At 37.2% G+C, this 25,031-nt stretch overlaps 1 protein-coding gene across 8 annotated transcripts; it reads right to left on the bottom strand.

Moving 5' to 3' along the window:
* Positions 1 to 3,819: 3,819 nt before the first annotated feature.
* LOC142533365 (uncharacterized) lies at positions 3,820 to 24,766 on the bottom strand. 8 transcript variants are annotated; one of them, XM_075640112.1, is made up of 5 exons: positions 24,225 to 24,766; positions 23,729 to 23,805; positions 23,436 to 23,522; positions 23,287 to 23,366; positions 20,757 to 21,167 (listed from the first exon to the last, which is right to left on the bottom strand). In XM_075640112.1, exons 3-5 carry the CDS (start codon positions 23,464 to 23,466, stop codon positions 20,805 to 20,807), a joined length of 474 nt encoding a protein of 157 aa, XP_075496227.1. In that variant the 5' UTR covers positions 23,467 to 23,522; positions 23,729 to 23,805; positions 24,225 to 24,766; the 3' UTR covers positions 20,757 to 20,804. The 8 variants fall into 8 exon arrangements, 1 of the variants encoding a protein (XP_075496227.1); XR_012816741.1 differs by lacking the exons at positions 20,757 to 21,167; positions 23,729 to 23,805; positions 24,225 to 24,766 and adding exons at positions 3,820 to 4,319; positions 5,055 to 5,116 and having other exon boundaries at positions 23,436 to 23,567; XR_012816743.1 differs by lacking the exons at positions 20,757 to 21,167; positions 23,729 to 23,805; positions 24,225 to 24,766 and adding exons at positions 3,820 to 4,316; positions 5,055 to 5,116 and having other exon boundaries at positions 23,436 to 23,567.
* Positions 24,767 to 25,031: the final 265 nt, after the last annotated feature.

Raw genomic sequence — 25,031 nt, 5'->3', positions numbered from 1 at the left:
TTTTTTTATGACATGTAACAAAATTGATATAGACAAAAAAGAAATGTAAAAATTTATTATGGAAATTGATAATAATCACATATAAATATAATTGTGCATTTAATAGAGCAATGCATAATTCAGAAACCTAAGCCGACAAATCAACTCTCTAATTGTCGGCTTTCTCAGGATTCCACCAACAAATGTTGCCTTCTTTTCTCCCGACGGTCCCCGAATCAACGGCCTGGATCACTCCGCAGATTCTAGCCCAATCCAACCGTTCTTCATTAATAGTCAACGGCCCCACAAGTCAAAAAAGTATGCGGTGGCACGCGTGCAGTGGAGCAGCCTCGCACGTGAGTTGAAAAAGCAACCGCGTGGACCCTACTTTTTACTGAGATGTCATGTAAGGGTAGATTGGACAATTAGCTTAATTAGAAGTCTCTGTTTTTTTTTTGGGATTATCAAAAAATAGTTGATAATCTATTATAAAAATAAGAAATTTTTATGTCAAAAATTTGTGTGAGACGATATCATGAGTCGTATTTTGTGATACATATATCTTATTTGGATCATTCATAAAAAATATTATTTTTTTATGCTAATAGTATTACTTTATATTGTGAATATCGGTAGGATTAACTCGTCTCATATATAAAGATTCATGAGATCGTCTCACAAAAACCTACTCAATTTTTATTACTCTTAAATTGAATAAATCAACAGGGAGTCCTATTTATAATTTATTATTATTATAAAATGAAGTAGTTTATCCTATTTTAACAAAATTTTATTTTAGATCTTCAAAATGTAAGAAAATTATTCCGTTTTGTACCCACGTTTTGCACACACTAATGGGGGTGTATTCATTCTATACTTTCAAAGATTTTTAACGACTTTTTTTAAATGATGGATTTTTGTGGAGTTGATAGATTTTTATTGACTTTTATGGAATCTCATAGAATTGTAAAACATATTTTATAGACTCTTATAGACTTTTTTTCAAGATTTTTGTAAACTTTTGTTAACTTTTTCATAGAATTATGTGAATTTTGTAGTTTATAATTGTGATTTATTTTTTATTAATTTTTTTAAAATAATTATTGGATATAGATAACCTCTTCAATTTTAAATTATCATTTTTATTTATGAATGTAAATGAATTTTACTTACTTAAAGTTAAATCAATTTAATTTGTGAAAAAAGACAAATGAACTATCCAATTTATTGAAATCAAAATTTCAATTCTTTATGTCAATTCAACATATTAATGAATAATATTTTTATAAATTCATAATAAAATTTTATTAAAAGAACACTCAAAATAATGAGTAGTCTTTTATAAAAAAATCTAATCATTGCTGACAATTTGATCAACATCGTTCTACATTCCATTTGCTACGATATTCCTCCATGCATTAGCATTTGCTCGTTGTTGTTTTTGAGTATTAAATAACTGATCAAAGTCGTCACTTTCATAAACTTGTGCTGATGAAGACAATTGAGCTTCATTATCTAGTTCAATTTGAAATTCATCAAATTGACACTTCTTTCAAAGAAAATTGTGTAATATAGCACATGCCAATACAAGCCATGTTAGGGGTGGAAAAAAATACCGAATTTTCGGTATACCGAGATTACCATAACAAAAAAATATTGAATTTACCGAATTTTAAGTATACCGAAGATTTCTCGATACGGTACGGTAACAATACCGAATTTTTCGTTATGGTAACGATATCCAATTTGAAAATTTTGGTATATACCGAAATACCGGAAAAATATACAAAAATTTTAAAATATATAATATTTTAAAACAATAAATTATAAATTTTTTTAAAATGTAAGGTTTTTTTGGTTCGGTATACCGAAAATTTTGGTATAGTATCGGTATGAATTTGCTTATACAAATATATAGATTAACTAAAATTAAAACAAAATAATTGAAAATAAAATGTTATATAATAATTAATAAAAAAATTAAATTTTAATTATGTTTTTAAAAAGTACAAATAAAAGAAAAAATAAATAGATGAGAAAAGAATGAAATTTTGTTTTGAATTTGGGAGATTTCTCGATTAAATGTACATCCAAATCTTTAGGTTGAATCAAAGACTTTTGTTGACATTTTATTGTGGTACCTTAGGCTATAATTCTTGTACTTAATAAAATTCCAACTCCATAAAAATCATTAAAAATCAACCATTTCTTTGATGATTTGATATTATAAAAGGATTACATACTTTGGTTTAGATTGGCAAGTCTACTTTCCCATTCACAAAATAAAATTCATTATTAAAAAAAGGAAAGCGTAAGGTTTTAGGTTAGTTAACTAATTTAATGTATACGTATTGCCCGAATAATATATCCAATAATCAAAATGTATTTTTTATATGTGAAGTCGCCATTTTTTACGCCAATCCCAAGATAAAGCTAAAATATTTAACATAATACTTTGAGGCTACGTTTGGTACGAGTGATGATATAAGTGAATGATTAGTAATCAAAGGGATTAAAGAATGAAAGATATTGATTAATAATATGATCGGATAAATAACATGGTGTTTGGTATGAATTTAGAATGGAGGATTATTTCATCACAATTTAATATAATGACCTAAATACCCTCAGTTCTAATTAAAATAATATTTTTAGTTTTTTTGTATACAATTAAATAATTAACTTTACAATATATATTTACTAAAAATAATATAAATGTAATTCGTAAAAATTGGGAGGCACCAGAATTTCTTCCTCGCAAAATTGGGTGTAGTGAGGACGACTGAATTGGTGAATATCTTGCATAGTAAGTTTTACAAATTTTTTGTGCATACCTCCATTCAATTTATCTTCCATCAATTACAGGTCCCATACGATTTGGGGTTATCTTTTGCTGTGAAACGGACTCGTTGCTGTGCATCGTATTCTTTTTGTTCGTGCGTCGGCGATTCCAAAGTTGTGAACGTGTTGGCCGGTATTCGAACTCACGTCCGTCAAGATTAACTGCTACTTGTAAACCATTTTTAATCAACGAGGTGGTGATGTCTTCTAATTCTCTTTTGTTGGAGATTCTTTTGTACATATGTTTTACATCTTTGGATTCGCTGTTGAGACTTTTTTTTTATTTTCTTTTATATTTTCATTCTTGTTTCTCTATTATTTTTCTTATGTTACTCTGACCTTGTAACCAGTCGACCGCCTTGGTTGGATTCCATTAACTGTTAAGAGAGGCAGCCATTGAAGAGAGATGAGAAGAGATTGGTTTTTTGGGTTGGTGAGCTAAAAGGGTAAATTGGGAATGGGAAGCATAAATATCAACTACTGTTTACTTCAGGATTCACTATACCACCAAAAAGTTGGGACAAATTTCTCTTGTTTTCAGTCTCGTACAGTGTTTTAATCACGGGCCGGAAGTTATCAAATGTAAGCTAAAAAACGAGTCAAACAACGGATAATATGTTATTCATTCCTTAATCCTCCCATAATCTATCCTACCAAACGTCGCGTGAAATACTTACTTAACTCGCAGATGAGACGATGAAAGATAAAATAATAATAATGTCATTTCACCTAATACTCTGAAGCAATATCATATATAACAAAAAATGATGATCAAAATGTAATTATTATGATTTTTCATTTTTAGATATTTTTTTATTGATTAGGTCTCTTGTGAGATAATCTCACAAATCTTTATTTATGAGACGAGTCAACCCTACCGATTCTCACAAAATACGACACATAAGACCGTCTCACACAAATTTTTGTCTTGTTTATTTATTTTTTTTGTGGGAAAAAAAAACTTTTTTTGAACATAATTCTTTGTGTACTCGTAGTTGGTTCACCATCTACGAGGGCTTCACGTGCCTTTTTGACACCTCGTTTTACTAATATCTACTCACTTTCTCTTCTTCCAACGAAGCTTCGAATGTGGGAATACTGGTCTCTGGGCCCACCACAGTTGCGGTTGGGCTCACTAATTTGGGCTACATGTAAATTATTTTTAAAATAATTTTTTTAAAAAATTTTCAAGTGGTAAATCCAAAATTATCTAATCACGGCCTTACTTCAAATAAATAAAAATAAAAATTGAAGTACTTATAATAAACAAATTTAGCGAGACTCTCAGTACACACACACATACATATTTTGAATCATGTCATAAATTGATGCCTCAATATCCATAGCATACATAAATAAATATTATCTATACTGGATATTCTATATAGAGGAGTCCGAGACATGATCTCCCAATATGTCATGGTGTGACTCTATCAAAATCTAAGTATCATAAGCTGATGAAGAGATAGAAATCAAGAACTGCATTCCATATACACCTGCTATAAACAGTATAATGTACCAAGAAACTTACTAAATACAATTTAGCGAGACTTTTAGTTAAAATTGTAGAGAAGGGTGAAGGTCATAAAACGTTTTGAACAAAAATTTATGAACTATACGTGTGCAAATATGATTAAGCTGATATAGTATCTAGATTACATATATATATAGCAATGATACCCTGCACACTCTTTTCCTGCCCACCTGTGGGCGTCTGCCTACGTGGCACGCCCACAACCACACAAAATTTTTTGTTTTTTTTTTTAAAAAAGGCTTACCAATCATGCACCGCTACGTGGCGGTGTGCAGGGTAACAAATTCGTATGTGTGTTTATATATATATATATATATATATATATATATATATATATATGTATATGTATATGTTTTAAATCAACGTTTAATCAAATAAAAGTAAATTAGTAGGCCTAGGTAATAGTTAGGGCAGGATTTTCTTCTCAACTTGGAAGCAGCATCATTATGTGAGTAATAAGGATGTCAAAGAAATTATTCGAACACGACATAATCATAGTCCAGATAGAGTTAATCCCTATTTTGGACAAATATCCTCCTTTCTTTCATCACAAAAGGTAAGTAGGACCTAAGACTTTGCATTTCTATGTTTTTCTTATTTCTTATTAAACCTTTTAATGCATTAAATACAAGAGATTTTTGTTATAAACAAAACGTACACCGATAGATACTAGGCAAAAATTCAAGGAACAGAGACTCACTTTTTGAGTGCCCGTGAACGTGGAACCTAGTCTGATGATAATAAACCCTATACAGTGGTAAGCTGCGAAACATATCATCAACCAAGATTTTCAAAATCTCCTTTTCACCTAATAAAAGATTTGAGTAATCAAAGCATATGCCATCAAGTTCTAAAAAACATTGGCTTTCGAAGAGACGAGATATGGAAAAATCCGCCAGGCCCAAAATATGTTGATTCCAATACATCTATCTTTTCGACTTTTCCCCACTGATTCATTTCTAATCACACACACACACACACATATATATATAAAAGATGAGTTGATTCTGATGATTGGAACGCCATTCTCAGATTAGCTTTTTCTATTATCAAAAAGGATAAAAGTAAAAGAAAGAAACCGCATTAGCAAGGCTAATAAAGTCAATTTATGCTCAAATTTGGTTTTTCACTTCATTGGAAGTACAAAAACTAGCTATGGCAGCCACCCAAGGGTACCCTTGGATAGTATACAGCAGCTACCTTCATACGGGGGACAACGTGTGAAGCCAACACTCTGAAAAAGAGAGTTGAAAAGCTTTTAAGTCCACTGAATTACCATGTTAATCAAGTGAAGTTATATGAACGATTAGACCATCAGGGACGAACCCAACAAAGGATGATTGCCATACCCTCGGTGGAGCATTGTAAATATCCTAATGAACTTGAACATCTCATGAGCCGAAGAAAACAGATCCTTTCGCAACCGGAAGGAAAGAAAGACATGTAACATATTAAGCTGCCTTAATGATAACATGTCCATGCAAGAAAAAGAGTAATGAAAGTTCATGGGGATTTGAAACATTCAGTTTTGACATGATCTTTGACTGTCAAGTAGCTGAAAGTCATTAAATGATGTAAATTAGAAAGTAAGGATTGGGGGTCTGGAATGAAGTATTCAGGCACGATTTTAACTTGCTTCAAACACCAGCATAAAGCCCACACATTAAAGTTAGCTAGCAAGTAGAAAGGACAAGTGACATACCGGAATGCTTAGTAACTAACACTCCTTGAGGACTGACTAGGACAGGCAGGGCTGTTCTTGCAGCAACGGGGATAGACTTCAAGGACACAAGAGTTCTTTGTGCTGAAAATTTAGCATAATTCAAGCAGAAATTTATTTTTCCTGTCATTTGCTGTTGGAGTTTGAAGGTGATTGATTTTGTGGTCCGGTATCCCCAACATATGTGTAATGACCCAAATCTTTATTTGAATGAAGTACTAACATATGATAAAAGAGTAGTTAATTAAACATTATTAAAGACTTGATTAATCGATGATCAACATGTTGGGATCCACTGAATTTAAAATGGACCACCCAATCTACTTCAGATTACATTATCCCGATAAATCCAACTAGACGAATGAGATTATGACACGTAGCAGATAAGAACGAGTTCGAATATTCTGAACTAGTCCGGATGCAGCCTATACATAGAAGCTAATTTCATTTGTTTCCTACACCGCTTTCTCTCAGTTTCTCTCTCTCGAGTTCTACCCATATAGCTTAGGCTTTAAGCCAGTTTCTAAGGCAGTAAAGTTTCGGGAAGCTTCGGAGCTAGTGTTGACTCGAGGAAGGTTGGTGAACCGGAACACGCAGATCGGGACCTCTTCAGCGAGCTGACGACAGACACATGTATAATCCTAAAGCCTTAAAGAGTGATTTAAGGATCATTAGGAAGAACTTTGAAGCATTTTAGTGATTCTTGATCTGACATGATAGTGATTTCAGTATTTTGGTATCGTCTAGGTTCAGACGAGTAGACATTCTATCAGTAGATTGTTTTAGTAAGGTGCGTGATGTACTGACTGAGATACCCAAGCGTAGTATACAAACTTATGTGCTGCAATTTAGTTGTTGCATGATACTTGTTTTAGTGCTTTGACATATTATGCATGATATATCATGTTGGGCCCGATATCTTTTGAAATATACATCGTTTGTTGGAGCCACTCAGCCCTGTTCTGTATTGTGAACGGTTGGGTATCGAAAGTTACAGTATCCGATGAGATTCGCAGGCTCTGATGACCCTGGACATTGTAAGTCCACATCTTGACGATGAGTGTGAGATCCAAAACATGCCTATGGAATATCAGAGACTACACGCTCAGGTGACTCTAGACTGAGCATGAGATTCTTGACTTGATCCCTAATATCCGAGCATATTGCATTTCACATGCAACATATCAGTTTGTATACTTGTAAATTCTCGTATTGGGCGAGGGTCGCTCACGTCCTTGTTTTCGTCTTTGCATGATTCCTCCTTTAAAGTTGTCTTCCTCCTCTCTCTAAAACCCTAGATGCTTCCTTATTCCTCCAAGTTTCTCTCTTCCTTTCTGTTGACGCCTTCTGCGTAAAGTCTTATGCCTCCTCTCTCTGTTATCCTCTTTTCACGTAAAGTTCTGTACATGTTGTGTTCTGTGTTATTCTCTCCACTATGTATTTCTCTTTCTAACTTATATATCACGTAAAGCCCAAAGGAATTTTGATAAGTGCATTTGTGCACTTAAATTATCCTTATAATTCATATAGATTGTTAGTTATCTTGGGCGGAATTATATGTTTTCTTTGTTATTTTTGGTGTGATTGCAGGAACCTAGGTAAGGCTACTACATGGGCGTGAACATGAGTGAAAATGGCGCTTAGAAGAAATTTGTTCGCATGCCCCAGCGTAGAGGCAGAAAGACCCGCGCATATGCGCGAGTCATGGGCGCGCATATGCGCGCAAGAAGGAACTCCAGACGCACAAAACAGAGGGCTCCGCGCATTGGGCGCGCATATGCGCGAGAGAAGAAACCCACTCACAGAAGGACCCGCGCATATGCGCGAGACGTGATTTCCAGACTTTTTAGGTTTCGACGTGGGCTTTAAAAGAAAAAAATGATGAAGAATCAAGAGACGACAGTCGACAGAAGAAATAAAGAGAGCAAAAGTGAGAGCGAACGACGGAACGTGAAAAACGGAGTACAAAGACGCTGAATCCGGCCACGGAGACGCACTTCCATCTCTCTTCAACACGTTTCCAATTCGGTTATTTACTTTTACGTTTTTAATTATTACAAACAGGTTTTGTATTGATTTGGATTCGAGTAAGAACTAATTTTATTTTCTAGAAATTGACGTAGTCATGGTCGAACCTATGTTATTGACGTTTTGAATTTTCATTGAATTAATTCATCGTGTTTATTTGTGATTTCTTGTCGTTAATGTTTTTGAATTACTGTCCATAATTCGATTGATCAAATAATTAAGATCCAAGACTCGAGAGAGGGGATTTAAATTAGGACAGGGGAAATCACATCGTCAGATGTTTATAACGTGCAAAAGACGTATAACTCTGGTGAATCCATAAAAAGAACCTTGTTTGCATATATTATGTGTTACGTGATTTTGAATAGACATATTAAAATCGGTAATAGGTAATACAATTCTATTTATCACTTGAAAAAAAGATTAGGAAAATTGCGAGTTCTTGGGTATTAAACATGATGTAATTTAATAATATGTTAGTCAATTTTAAGTTAGCATAGGGGAGACCAGACGAAATCATATCTCTAGATTGATCTGTTTACTGAATTTCAACTGCGTACTAAAAATAAATAGGATTCGTTATTTGCTTTGAATTGATTATCAATTATCTCTTTGATTTTTCTAAATAAAGTTGAACTATGTCAATTATGGTACTTAATATACAGTCTTAAAGAATTACTCCTCGTGGAATCGATATCTGTACTCAAACCAGTACTAAAACTTGACATCGTACACTTGCGGTAGTGAAAATACTCAACAAGTTTTTGGCGCCGTTGCCGGGGAGTAAATTATTTAATTGCATATTGATATCGTTACTAAGTAGTCTGGACTTTAATTTAGACTTTATTTTATTTATTTATTTTGTTAATTGATAATCTTTTCTGTTTTGCAGTGCATGCGAAAATATCAAAATCACGACTTGCTGATTTTTGATCCAGAAATCTAAAGAACTGCCAGGAGATTAAAGAAAGCAAGAAGAGAGGAAATTAAAGCAATGGCTGAGAACAGAGATAATCAGAATGAACTCCCGAGAGAGGTGCCAATCCGAGAACATTCCTGCCCAGTCATCGACGCTCATTATTCTGGAATAGCTCGCGGAACCATTGCTGCCAATAACTTCGAGCTAAAGCCCGCACTCATCAACATGGTTCAACAGAACCAGTTTGGAGGAGCAGCCATTGCAGATCCCCATCTTCACCTCAGAACCTTTCTGGAGATCACGGACACGGTAAAAATTAACGGTGTTTCTCACGAAATTATTCGATTGCGTCTGTTTCCGTTTTCTCTGAGGGATCAAGCAAGGATTTGGCTCCAATCTCTACCTCTGGGAAGTATTACGACATGGGCAGATTTGGTTACGAAGTTTCTGTCAAAGTATTTTCCTCCTGCCAAATCTGCTCAGCTGAAAATATAGATCACCAACTTCATGCAGAGGGAACTCGAGGTGTTATATGAGGCTTGGGAGCGATACAAAGAATTACTCAGGAAGTGTCCGAATCATGGATATACAGATTGGGTGCAGATTGAGTTATTTTACAATAGTTTAGATGGGCCAACTAGAGGGAATGTGGATGCAGTCGCCAGAGGTACTATTTTCTCCAAAACACCTGATGAGACCTATGAATTGCTTGAACAGATGACCATTAACAGTTACCAGTGGCCAAGTGAGAGATCTGGATCAAGAAAACCTGCTGGAGTGTATGCCGTAAACCCGATCACATCACTTACTGCACAGGTCTCGACATTAACCACACAGATTGCAGCGATAAACAAGGCAGGCCAATCTACGTCTGATGTAGCACTGGTGACTGCCGAAGAAGAGCCTGTTGTGGAGGAAACTTAGTACATTAACAACAATCGTGGCTATGGAGGATATCGAGGTAACCCTCCCCCTAATACTTATCATCCAGGTTTAAGGAATCACGAGAATTTCTCTTATGCGAACAACAAGAACATGTTGAATCCATTACCGGGATTCAATACACAGAAGGGGGAAGGAAAACCGTCTTTTGAGGATCTAGTTGGGACGTTTGTGGCTGAGTCTGGGAAAAGAATGGCGAGAACTGAGTCTCGTCTTGATAGCATGGAGACACACATGGGAAACATGGGTGCCACGATGAAATCCCTGGAAACACAGATTGGGCAACTAGCCAATGCTTTGAAAGATCAGAATAGAGGACAGTTCCCAAGCAACACGGAGGTAAATCCTAGGGAGCAATGCAAAGTTGTCACACTGAGGAGTGGCAAGGAAATTGGAATCTCAGACCCTACTGAAGAGAATGTAGAGAGTCTTGTTGAGGAAGATGATGAAAAGGGTGTAAGTGTTGGGAAAGAGAAAGTAGAGGAACCCAAGAAAGTGCTTGAACAGCAGCCTTTACCAAAGGTGAAACTTCCATATCCACAGAAGTTCAAGAAGAAAGGGTTAGATGATCAGTTTGCGAAGTTCCTAGAAATCTTCAAGAAAATACACATTAACATCCCATTTGCCGATGCATTGGAGCAAATGCCCAATTACGCTAAGTTCATCAAGGATGTGATGTCCAAGAAGAGGAAACTTCAAGAATTTGAGACCGTGAAGCTAACCGAAGAGTGCAGTGCCATACTCCAAAGGAAGCTACCACAAAAACTCAAAGATCCAGTGAGTTTTACTATTCCTTGTGTTATTGGTGGTTCTAGAGTAAATAGAGCTTTACGTGATTTAGGTGTCAGTATTAATTTAATGTCTTTTTCTATTTACAGGACCTTGGAGCTTGGCGAGGTGAAGCCTAGCACTATTACTTCGCAGCTAGCGGACAGATCACTTACATATCCACGAGGGATAGTAGAAGATGTGCTGGTAAAAGTAGACAAATTCATATTTCCTGCTGATTTTGTTATTCTAGATATGGAAGAGGACCAGGAAACTCCTATTATCTTTGGAAGGCCGTTCCTGGCCACCGGAAAAGCCTTGATTGATGTGCACAAGAGCGAGCTCACACTGAGAGTAGGTGGAGATGAAGTGGTGTTCAACATCTACAACACCATCAGAGGACCAAATGAGGTAAGTACTTGTAATAGTATTGATATCATTGATTCATGTGTATCTCAAGTGGGTGCAGGTAAGTTGACGAAAGACTCCTTGGAGAGATGCTTATTAAGATCAGCCTCCATAGTGGACGAAGAGGACTGGGATGTGCGAGAGGAGTTACTTGCTCTCAATGTGCTGTCTAAAGAAAAGATTGATGCCCAGCATGAAGAGTTACTTGAAGAAGCGAGTAAAGAGGTACCAAAAGCATCTCCTGAATTGAAGGAATTACCGAGTCACTTGTGCTATGCATTTTTAGACGAGAGTTCATCATATCCGATAATTATCTTCTGCTCTTACTATTGATGAGAAAGATAGGTTGTTGAGATCGTTGCGAGAGTTTATATCTGCTTTGGGATGGACAATTTATGATATAAAGGGGATTAGCCCTACCATTTGTATGCATAAAATCTTGATGCAGGAATCTTATTCCCCCTATGTTGATCATCAGAGGAGGCTTAATCCAGCCATGAAAGAAGTGGTGAGAGTTGAAGTATTAAAATTGTTAAATGCTGGTGTTATTTATGCTATATTTGATAGTTTTTGGGTTTCACCAGTGCAAGTAGTACCTAAGAAAGAGGGTATGACTGTAGTGAGAAATGAGATGAATGAATTAATTTCAATTCGTCCAGTGACTGGTTGGCGAGTGTGCATAGATTACAGGAAATTGAATGATGCAACTAGGAAAGATCACTTTCCCCTCCCCTTTATTGACCAGATGCTTGATAGAGTAGGTGGTTATCATTATTATTGCTTTCTAGATGGTTATTCAGGTTACAATCAAATTGTCATAGCACCGGAGGATCAAGAGAAGACTACCTTCACTTGCCCCTACGGTACATTTGCTTTCAGGAGAATACCAATTGGACTTTGCAATGTACTTGCTACGTTTCAGAAGTGTATGATGGCCATATTTTCTGACATGGTGGAGGAAATCATGGAAGTTTTCATGGATGATATATCTGTATTTGGTTCATCATTTGATCACTGTTTGCAGAATCTGACCCTTGTTTTGCAGAGATGTCGGGCGAATAATCTAGTTTTGAATTGGAAGAAATGTCACTTCATGGTTCAAGAAGGTATTGTGCTTGGGCACAAGATTTCAGCCAAAAGAATGGAAGCGATCAGAAGTTTTTTGGGACATGCCGGGTTTTATCGTCGCTATATTAAAGATTTCTCTAAAATTACTAGACCTTTATGTAATTTGTTGGAGAAAGATTCTACGTTTATATTTTACGATGATTGTTTGGAGGTATTTAACAGGATCAAGACGACGCTGATTTTTGCACCCATCATGATAGTGCCTGACTGGAAGGAGCCCTTTGAGCTCATGTGCGATGCTAGCGACTATGCTGTGGGCGCAGTATTGGGACAAAGGCGAGCCAAAATGTTCAAGGCTATCTACTATACAAGTCGCACACTTAATGCAGCCCAACAGAATTACACAACCACAGAGAAAGAGATGCTGGCAGTGGTGTTTGCATTCGACAAGTTCAGAACATATCTCATTGGCACCAAAGTAACTGTTTTCACTGACCATGCAGTTATTCGTTACTTGTTTGCCAAAAAAGATGCAAAGCCCGGGTTGATACGATGGATACTCCTACTTCAAGAATTTGACTTTGAAGTCAAAGACAAGAAAGGCTGTGAGAACCAGGTGGCAGATCACTTGTCACGCCTAGAGCTGGAAAAGAGAACTGAAGGCGGAGCTATCAATGAGTCATTCCCAGACGAACAACTCTTCAAGGTACATGTTACACATCCTTGGTTTGCAGATATAGCTAATTTTCTTGCTGCAGGTGAATTACCACCAAAAGAATAAATTCCTTCATGATGCTAAGTTTTATCTGTGGGACGATCCTTTCATGTTCAAGAGATGCGCTGATCCGATAATTAGACGATGTTTAGCAAAGGAAGAAGCAAGTACGATCTTAGGGCAGTGTAATTCCTCACCCTACGGTGGACACTTTGGAGCATCTAGAACAGCAGCTAAGTTATTACAGTCAGGTTTCTATTGGCCTAATCTGTTTAAGTACAGTTATACCTTAGTAAAGTCATGTGATAAATGCCAAAGAGTTGGCAATATTTCTAGACGCCACGAGTTATCACTAACAGATATTTTGGAGGTGGAACTTTTTGATGTCTGGGGTATTGACTTTATGGGTCCATTCACATCCTCTTTTGGTCAATCTTATATCTTAATTGCTGTTGACTATGTTTCTAAATTGGTGGAAGCAATTGCCATCAGTACTAATGATGCTCGAGTTGTTAAGTTTGTCCACAGGAACATCTTTACAATATTTGGAACGCCTAGAGCCATAATCAGTGATGAAGGTACACATTTCTGTAACAAAATTTTTAACTCACTGTTGGCTAAGTATGATGTGAAGCACAGGGTGACACTATCATACCACCCACAAGCTAATGGGCAAGCAGAAATATCCAACCGGGAGATCAAGCAGATCTTAGAAAAAACAGTGTAGACAAACCAGAAGGATTTGGCGATTAAGCTAGATGATGCTTTATGGGCGTACAGGACTGCATACAACACACCTATTGGGATGTCGCCTTATAGGTTGGTCTTTGGAAAAGCTTGCCATCTACCTTTGCAACTGGAGCACAGGGCCTTCTGGGCTGTGAAAAAGCTGAATTTTGATATGGGGGCATCTGGCGAGCAACGACTGTTGCAGTTGAACGAGATGGAGGAATTCAGTAACGATGCATACGAGAACGCAAAGATATACAAAGAGAAGACCAAGCGATGGCACGACAAACAGATTATTCGACGAGACTTCGAACCAGGACAAGAAGTTCTATTGTTTAATTCTCGAGTCTCGACTGAGATTGTTTCCTGGTAAGTTAAAATCACGACGGTCTGGACCATTCCCAGTGGAAACAGTGTATCCACATGAGGCAATTGAGCTGAAATGCAACAACGGTCAGACATTTAAAGTAAATGGTCAAAGGGTCAAACATTACTTTGGAAGTGAAGTGAACATCGGATCCTTTGGACCTATAGGTGGAAACCGCTGAGCAAGCATGGAAGTGAAGTCCATCATATATCCCATAAAATGGTTGTGCGGAACTGAAGTGAATCCAGCACCTGGCGCTGCTCAACCAGTAACCTCCTCTGGTCCTGCATCTCGTTTTCTAGCTGCCGAAATCTGTCTCCCCTGCTTTGTCTGGCTGCTGCAGGTAGTGGTGGTGGTGGAAGCTGTGGCTGTGGGATCTCCTCTTCATCAGGAAACTCATGGGGAACATAGGATGCGGCTCCAAAGAAAACGACAATGGGGGCCTTCGGCTTTAGCACTGGTTCATCAGGGGCCCATGATACGCCGGCCTATCGGCATAGCTCGGTAACGATATGAGGACAAGGAAGAGCAACCGTGGCTAACCCTGCGCCTGCTCTCATAATCGATCCATAGATGATTTTTCCCAAGTCAACCAATTTTCCCATCAGAATAGCATAGACCAATGCAGCATTGTCTTTGGTCAAATCGTAATAGTGCGAGGACGGGAGAATACGAGCCAATACAAAGGATGTCCAAGCACTTGCGTTAGGGCCCATGTCGGATTTCTTTAAAGAAATAGGCCCGCTCGAGCTCATTTTCTAGGCAGCATCGGCTTGACATATGGTCCGGATGACCTCTGTATAATCGACACCCGCTTCGAGAAATTCATTGTACTCATCATGGTCGAGGCTGGGCATCTGATATATCATATTGATCGTACGAGAGTCGAACGACACCAATTGACCTCGCACCAAGACTTTAGACTCGTCATGCCGAATTCGGAGGTTTGCATAGAATTCTCGCACTACCGAGATTACGGCATCCAAAGGGTGTTGTGCAAATTCAACCCATCCTCGGCGTTCCAGTTCCTCTATTATAACACCACGTGGAATTCACAAATTGAATCCCCGTTCCGGGATGATGGGCTTTGTCATGGAGCTATCATATACTTGTTGGGCCTCCTCATTCCAGAACCTATGAGAATCAAAACTGGAGGAGGAAGAGGCACCCTTTTTCGATTTCTTTTTCGGCGCCATGTAATACAATAATGCAATGTCCACACCCACACACTAAATTCAACCAACCAAAAAGTGAAACTCACAGACAATCGGACCCCAAACTTGCGTTAGAACAACTATAATCTCACCACACCAATTAATCCGGTTAGCAACGCAAGGTACAAAACCAGTCACCAAATACTTTATTTTAGAACACCCAATTCACAACCTCACAAATTCCCCATAGAGATTGAACACCAATTCTAACCAAACTCGGAAGATTTGAACAAAAGCTGAATAAAAATCCTTACTTGCACCATAGAGCGAATAGAAATCGGAGTGCAGTAGAAGGTTGGGCTGTGGTCGGAGCTTTGATTGGAGGCGGCGATCGGCGTTCCAAGGCGTGGCTTTGCTGAAGAGGGGCGCGGTGTGGATTAAGAAAAGGGGAGGCGGCTGCTGTGTTTTTTTCTGAGAAGGGTTCGCGTTTCTCCCTTTTCTTTTCTTAAATGTGCGCGACCTAAAGCGGCACATATGCGCCGAGGTTACTGTCCAGCTTTTGGTCTTATCGCGCATGTGCGCGCCCATGAGTGGCGCATATGTCTCTGCCTTCCAAGTGCATGCACCTTGTCTTCTCGCGCATATGCACGTCCTGAGTGGCGCGTATGCACGGCATCCTCTGCCTTCCTAGTTGGGCGTCGCGCATGTGCGCGAAAATAAATCGCGCATATGCGCGAAGCACACTGTCCATCAATTTTTTGAATTATTATTATTTTTTTAATTTTTTTTAAATACCAGCAAAAATAAAATATTCAAATCATTACTTGAATAGAGAAAATTAAACAAAGAAAAAGGATTAAAATAAAATAAAATAAAAACAAAACGAATGCTAAAATAATTGTGGGTTGCCTCCCACACAGCGCTTGGTTTATAGTCATCAACCCGACTTTCTCCTTTCTACTTTGGGTCTCCAAGTGGAATGTTGTCCATGTGTCTCACTTCACTTCCAAAGTAATGTTTGACCCTTTGACCATTTACTTTAAATGTCTGACCGTTGTTGCATTTCAGCTCAATTGCCCCATGTGGATGCACTGTTTCCACTGGGAATGGTCCAGACCATCGTGATTTTATTTTACCATGAAACAACCTCAGTCGAGAATTAAACAATAGCACTTGTTGTCCTGGTTCGAAGTCTCGTCGAATAATCTATTTGTCATGCCATCGCTTGGTCTTCTCTTTGTATTTCTTTGCGTTCTCGTATGCATCGTTCCTGAATTCCTCCATCTCGTTCAACTGCAATAGTCGTTGCTCGCCAGATGCCCCCATATCAAAATTCAGCTTTTTCACAGCCCAGAAGGCCCTGTGCTCCAGTTCCAAAGGTAGATGGCAAGCTTTTCCAAAGACCAACCTATAAGGCGACATCCTGATAGGTGTCTTATATGCAGTCTTGTACGCCCATAAAGCATCATCTAGCTTAATCGTCCAATCCTTCCGGTTTGTCTTCACTGTTTTTTCTAAGATCTGCTTGATCTCCCGGTTGGATATTTCTGCTTGCCCATTAGCTTGTGGGTGGTATATGCTAGTGCCACCCTGTGCTTCACATCATACTTAGCCAACAGTGAGTTAAAAATTTTGTTACAGAAATGTGTACCTTCATCACTGATTATGGCTCTAGGCGTTCCAAATCTTGTAAAGATGTTCCTGTGGATAAACTTAACAACAACTCGAGCATCATTAGTACTAGTGGCAATTGCTTCCACCCATTTAGAAACATAGTCACAGCAAGTAAGATATAAGATTGATCAAAAGAGGATGAGAATAGACCCATAAAGTCAATACCCCAGACATCAAAAAGTTCCACCTCCAAAATATTTGTTAGTGGTAACTCGTGGCGTCTAGAAATATTGCCAACTCTTTGGCATTTATCACATGACTTTACTAAGGTATAACTGTCCTTAAACAGATTAGGCCAATAGAAACCTGACTGTAATACCTTAGCTGCTGTTCTAGATGCTCCAAAGTGTCCATTGTAAGGTGAGGAATGACACTGCTCTAGGATCGTACCTGCTTCTTCCTCTGCTACACATCGTCTAATTATCTGATCAACGCATCTCTTGAACACGAAGGGATTGTCCCACAGATAAAACTTGGCGTCATGAAGGAATTTCTTCTTTTGGTGATAAGTTAAATCTGGTGGTAATTTACCTGCAGCAAGAAAATTAGTTATATCTGCAAACCAAGGATGTGTAACATGTACCTTGAAGAGTTGTTCGTCTGGGAATGACTCATTGATAGCTCCGCCTTCAATTCTCTTTTCCAGCTCTAGGCGTGACAAGTGATGTGCCACCTAGTTCTCACAGCCTTTCTTGTCTTTGACTTCAAAGTCAAATTCTTGAAGTAGGAGTATCCATCGTATCTTTAATTCATTGTTAGTTAAATTCGTTGTTAATTATTTTCTGCACAGTAGCTTTATTATTTTTTATTATTGCATGCTAGAATCGTTAGGAAAAGTCATGGATACGTCGTTGTGTGGCCAATGATGAAAATGAAATCGTGGTTTTAATGCATATGTGTATTCATGATAACTTGGGAGTCACAAATATCTTTGCACGGTCATGTTTGTTGATACTATCAATGCTTAGAGACAGTTTACATACTTGTGATGCTAAATAGACAATAGAGGTCTGAATTTTAGTATTTCTCACATGACATTAACTGATACCTTTGCAAACACAGAAATGACTTAGGCAATCTTTCTCAATGTCTTTGGACCTGTTTTCATTGTTATTATCGTTTGTTGGCCCATTGAACCTTGAGTAGATTGAGATGCTTAATTTTTCTTTGTGCATCTATCTCATATATCCGTTTTATTGAAAAAAATGCATGTGATTGGTTTGTACGAGTTGACTAATGGATTGACGGAAATCTAGAACCTGCTTGAACACTTTTTGAGGCGAAATACGGATAATATGTGACATAGGAATGATTTAGGCAATCTTTGGAACCGTTTGAGCCTTTGAGCCTACCAAATCAACATGAAACATCCCTAGTGTCCCATTTTGAGCCGTTAAAAAATCAAGTGGTGTGTGTCGACGACATACAATTAGCCCCCACTTGTATCTATTCTACATCCCACAACAACTACCTAATGAAGCTTATACACTTAGTGTCCTACCTAAATTTTGAGAGAAATAAGTTAAATTGGTATTGTAATGATTCGAATACTCCTTGAAAAGAAAAAGAAAAACTGAATGTGCAAAAAGAAGTTCAAAAAAGAGACAAGAAAAAAAATGTGAATCAAAAGTGGGAAAAAAGAAAATATATGGGAAATGAAGGATATGAATGAGAGGAAAACACTAAGTGGATGGTGAATGAAAAGGAAATGAAAATGAGTGAAATTGATGAAGTTCAAATATTTCTCTCAAATTTTGATCTCCATACATTTATTGTAGCCATGAGCCGTAGCCTAACGTTACAAGCCTACAAGACCTATTAACCTTGTCACATTTATCCAATATACTAGTGGAGAAAAGTTGTTCAAGTCAAGCCTATGGATACCATGATAAACATGGTTAACGAGCATAGACTTTAATCATTTGCATGCAAGCATCTCATTGTGTGACTTCATCTTTGGTATACTTGTGTTGAATATCTTATGAACCAAATAATCACCAATAAAGTCTTTTGTGATCTGTGTAAGTAAATCTGTATGTTAGTGAAGTGTGGGATAAATTGAATTGAAAATCTCGAGTTTATAATGCTAGTAAGTGTTGTGAATCTATTTGAGCAGTTGATTGGGTAAATGAGCATTGACATAGCACACACGCACGTGACATTTGAGTAATCGTGAATTACATGAAAATAGATGAGTCGGAGGCCAATATCACTTTTGCATATCCATGACTTTAGTTGTTAGCGTTATTTCTTCCGTGAAGCTTATTTTTATTGTTATTTTTGCTCGGGACCAGCAAAAGTTCAAGTTTGGGGAATTTGATAAGTGCATTTTGTGCACTTAAATTATCCTTATAATTCATATAGATTGTTAGTTTTCTTGGGCGGAATTATGCGTTTTCTTTGTTATTTTTGGTGTGATTGCAGGAACCTAGGTAAGGCTACTACATGGGCGTGAACATGAGTGAAAATGGCGCTTAGAAGAAATTTGTGCGCATGCCCCAGCGTAGAGGCAGAAAGACCCGCGCACACGGGCGCGCATATGCACGCAAGAAGGAACTCCAGACGCACAAAACAGAGGGCTCCGCGCACGCGCATACGCGCGAAAGAAGAAAAAAAATGACGAAGAATCAAGAGACGACAGCCGACAGAAGAAATAAAGGAGAGCAAAAGTGAGAGCGAACGACGGAACGCGAAGAACGGAGTACAAAGACGCTGAATCCGGCCACGGAGGCGCACTTTCATCTCTCTTCAACACGTTTCCAATTCGGTTATTTACTTTTACGTTTTTAATGATTACAAACAGGTTTTATATTGATTTAGATTCGAGTATGAACTAATTTTATTTTCTAGATATTGACGTAGTCGTGGTCGACCTTATGTTATTGACGTTTTGAATTTTCATTGAATTAATTCATTGTGTTTATTTGTGATTTCTTGTCGTTAATGCTTTTGAATTATTGGCCATATTCGATTGATCAAATAATTAAGATCCAACACTCGAGAGAGGGGATTGAAATTAGGACAAGGGAAATCACATCGTCAGATGTTTATATCGTGCAAAAGACGTATAACTCTGGTGAATCCATAAAAAGAACCTTGTTTGCATATATTATGTGTTACGTGATTTTGAATAGACATATTAAAATCGGTAATAGGTAATACAGGTCTATTTATCACTTGAAAAAAGGAATAGGAAAATTGCGAGTTCTTGGGTATTAAACATGATGTAATTTAATATGTTAGTCAATTTTAAGTTAGCATAGGGGAGACCAGACAAAATTATATCCCTAGATTAATCTGTTCACTAAATTTCAACTGCGTGCTAAGAATAAATAGGATTCGTTATTTGCTTTGAATTGATTATCAACTATCTCTTTGATTTTCTAAATAAAGTTGAAATATGTCAATTATGGTACTTAATATACAGTCTTAAATAATTACTCCTCGTGGGATCGATATCTGTACTCAAACCAGTACTAAGACTTGACACCGTACACTTACGGTAGTGAAAATACGCAACAAGTTTTCACCACCCAAAATTAGTCTTCTTAACAAGTTGAAGATTTTCACGTGAATGAGAAGGAAAATAGATAAACAAAATTCCTTCTTTTTAAATTTCATAGCTTTCTTATCTCACAAGGTGGGATTCCACGTGGATATGTCCAGATTTTGTAAAATTCCTCATTCTTCATCCTTGCTTCCATTGTGTTGTACGAGGAAGTAGAATAAAAATTTCTTTTTATTCTTTTATTTCCTTATTTGTAATATTTTTTTGTCCTTGAAATTCTTGTAAAATCACCTTATCTAAATAATTAGGTTTTTTTCTTCTTTTATTCAAAATTACAAATATTATAAAATTAATATAGATAAGCACAAAATAAAAAATAACAATGCGAGATAAGCACAAATATGATAAAATAAAATGCCTAAAATCTCTATAAGATTCAAGTTTATTTTATCATTTATCAATGACAGGCTCCATTGAATTAACAAGCCAGGCAGTGACTAGGAAATTTTCGGACCTCCAATGCTTGTATTTTGAATCTATGGAGGCGGGCGCCTTGACCTCACCATTTAGATAGCCCAATTTGCCCTTCCCATCAATGACAAGGCGGACCGATTGAGCCCACTCAAGGTAATTCCTCCCATTGAGTTTATGGATGATAAGTTGATGGGAATTATCGGACAAACCCGTGGTTGAGGAAGAAAATGAGTTGCCGTCGGGAGCTGTAGAAGAACCGCTGCCGCCGCTTCTGGTGGATCCGGTGTTGCTAGACCCACTTCCAACTATCGCAGCCTTAAAATTCATGATCGAGCTTCGCTGATACCATATAGAAAATATAGAATAGAGTAGAGAGCCCACTATCCTTTGAGCACAAACTCAATCTTGACACCCTTGGAAACGATCCTACTATAAATTCATCAACTACCATTACTAGTCCTGATGAATTATCCATTGTTCTAGTCCTAATGACCCACCTAATGATCTTGGCTTTCTTATAGGTAACAGCTAAGGAAAATGCTCATGTACTGATCATCCAATCTCCAAATATGACTTATGGTAAGCTGTCACAAAAACATCATGTTTTTATATCCAAAATTTCTAATTTGTTTGTGCCAAGGAACATTCAGAAAACACTCGATAATCCTGACTGGAAATCAGCATTAACGAAATAAATGAACGCTCTAAGGAAAAGTAGGACATGGGAAATCGTAGACCCACCTAAAGATAAAAAAAAAGGTTGGATGCAAATGGGTGTTTACAATAAAATGCAGAGCAGATGGAAGTGTAGAAAGATATAAAGTGAGACTTGTGGCAAAGGGGTTTACTCGGAGTCATGGGCTAGACTACCAGGAGACCTTTGCTCTAGTTGCAAAAATAAACTACATTCGTGTACTATTGTCTGTAGTTGCTAATTTCAACTGGCCATTGCACCAGTTAGATATCAAGAATGTTTCTCTCAATGGAGTTTTAGAAGATAAAGTATTCATGAGTCTACCACCAGGATTTGATGAGTTCTTTGGTCATGGAAAAGTTTGCAAGCTCAAGAAGTCTTTATATGGCCTCAAGCAATCTCCAAAGGCTTGGTTTGAACGATTTGCTAAGGCTGTAAAATGTTATGGTATTGTCAGAGTCAAGCTGACCATACCAAGATCTATAGACACTCTGATAAAGGGAAAATTGCAATTCTTATTGTTTATGTAGATGACATCGTCTTGACATGGGATGACCTTGAAGAATTAGCACATTAGAAGGTAAAAATAGAGCAGGACTTTGATATCAAAGACATAGGACCGCTTGAATACTTTCTTGGTATGGAATTTGTAAGATCACAAAAAGGAAGTTTTGTGGACCAAATAAAGTACATCATTGATCTACTCAAAGAGACATGACTTCTAGGGTGCAAAGTTGCTGAGACTTCAATTGAAGCTAATCTAAAACTTAATCCTGCTAAACCTAAAGACGTGACTGGAAAAGAAAAATGCCAAAGATTGGTGGGTACATTAATCTACTTATCCACATACTTGTCCCGATGTAGCTTTTGAAGTAAGTATGGCGAGCTAATTCACGCACTCACTAGGGCAAGTTACACTTTGATGTCGTTGACAGAATATTAAGGTATCTAAAAAGAACCCCTGGGAAAGGATCTGATGTTCAGAAAACGTGACAACCTACAAATAGAAGTTTATAGTGATGAAGATTGGGCTGGTAGTACTACTGAGCAGAGGTCAACTTTAGGCTACTATACATTCTTTGGTGAGAACCTTGTCATATAGCGAAGTAAAAAACAGTGTGTTGTGGCTCGAAGTGGTGCAGAGGTAGAATTTAGATCACTTGTGGCATTGAATTTGTGAAGCAATATGGATAAAGAGGCTGCTATCAGACCTGAAGATCTTGTTTGCTTTACCTGTGAAAGTTTACTATGATAATACAACAGGAATTTCGATTGCTCATAATCCAGTTTTACATGATATGACAAAGCATGTCGAAATTGACAAACATTTAATCAAGGAAAAAACTGAAAGTGGCCTAATCTGTATTTCTTATGTGCCAACCACTCAACAGATTGTTGATATACTCACCATAGGCTTTCACAAAAAACAGTTTGAATCTTTAGTAAGCAAGTTAGCTATGGAAGACATCTACAAGCCAGCTGGAAGTGGAGTGTTGGAATATATGATGGTGTATATCAGTAGAAATTGATTTCTAATTGATTTAGTTTCCTAGAATCATTTCTTGTATAGTTGGTAGTTTCCTACAACAGCTTTCTTGTTATACTATATAAATGTATGTTGTATCACTTCTTTGACATATAATAAAATAGCTATATCACTTCTTTGACATAGAAAAAATAATTTTCTCTGCCTATATTCTCTAACACGTCCTACATTATGTTCTGAACTCTCGCGAGCAACAAAATTTAATTATTTGAACTAACCTTGCATGGGAAGGTACGAAGGTAGTCCAAAAGCAATTTCAATGCTTTGCCCAGAATGGCTGATGTCTTTGTGAGATACACTGAAAAACATTCAAGACAAGCTTTGGTAATCCAAATAATATGAGTTAACAATAGTGAAATAACATTACCTGCACCAAGGCAATAAACTTTGCAAAGCATAAGTCCTTTACTTCAGTTATATGGAGAGTTTGTGGATCAATAATAGCATATCCATGCTGGAAAAGAAGTTTCCAAATGGAGTTAAGGGTGGGAGAATCAAATCATGATGGTATGCAATGTTACTAATCAATACATTAATGTAATAGTGGCATTTGAAAGTATGCCTCAGAATTGTAAAGCAATAAATTTGTGTCAAACCCAATTGCATCTCAAGTAATGAAGGAAACATTCAGGTATGATAGTCACTGCCTGATTCACCAACCATGGACAATGTTTGTCAACACATATTCATGTTTTCCAATATGCTAATATGACTTCTAATCCCAGCCTTGAATGTAGCTGCAGCACATCAGAGTGAAGTCTTTAAATGTGGCGATTTATGATACTAAATTCAGAAATTATGCAAATATTGTTAACCAAACTTTTAAAGTATTAAGATTATAAACTGGAGTATTTGTTACAACTCTCAGAATTAATAAGTTATCAAGTAACAACTGAATCCAACTTGTGATCATTTATATTATATGACTTAAAATGATTGAATCCACTCACTAAGTTGAAATTTAAGCCAAATTCTGCACTATCAACAAATAAGAAAAAATTCAGCCTCGAGAAATATCATGCGTTTTATGTATGTCTTTGTTTATGCAAACAGCTATAGCCTTTGTCACTCAAAAGAATTAGACCCTCTTAAGTCTTAATATCAGTACTCATTACAGTTCATTTAATCATGCCCGCTTGTCAACATATGAACTTACATGCTGGCAAGTCATTCAAGGACCCTATTTCGAGCATACAACGGACTCTGATTTGTTGGGATAACATAACAAAACAAAGTTTCAACTATATAGAGCCAGAAAATCACAGCATGTAAGAACAAGTAGCCCTGAATTCAGCCAAGATAATTTTCTCATCCCATCTGCTTGCCTCTGACGTACAGAAGACAAAGCAGGAGGAAACTAAACAAGCTAAAATAGACGTGAAGAGTACATAGAGATGACTAAACAATGCGGTGGTGGGGCTTTCCAGCCATCTCCATTCTTTTAGCGAATCTGTCTGTATAAACAGACATGTCAATGGGTTGCTCCTGCTGGCAGTAGAAAATTCGAACACCACCAAACCGATTAACCCTACATAATCGGGGGACTGCTGATATGTGCAAAAGGGAGGGGAACCTGAGTGTTTTCGTTTTAGCCTATATGCGGAAAGGTCCGCAAAGATCTGGCGCCATGTATCGACTGAAAATCAACGGCGTGATCTATCTTCCCCATGCCACAAAGATGACAAGATAGTGAAGTCTATTAATCATGGGTACCTGTGAATGAGACTCGTACGAAATACTTTATTATCACTCACTCACTGCTTCCCTTGCTCCCTTCGTTCTATTCTAAATATAATTGGTTATAATATATTATGTAAGAGTACATAAATGATGTTACAATAGTTGTGTCATGTAATGAGATTGGTTATAGACCTAAAATTATAATGAGCTTGAAGAAGGGTTGTCTAGCAATTGAAATGATACATCGTTCAAAAAGAAACCTGAAATTTTACAAAAAAAAATT

This window comes from Primulina tabacum, chromosome 2 (genome assembly GCF_025594145.1).
Source record: "Primulina tabacum isolate GXHZ01 chromosome 2, ASM2559414v2, whole genome shotgun sequence".
Classification (NCBI taxonomy): Eukaryota; Viridiplantae; Streptophyta; class Magnoliopsida; order Lamiales; family Gesneriaceae; genus Primulina; species Primulina tabacum.
Note: the sequence above shows the minus strand (reverse complement) of the source record. Positions and strands in the feature narration are given on the sequence as shown.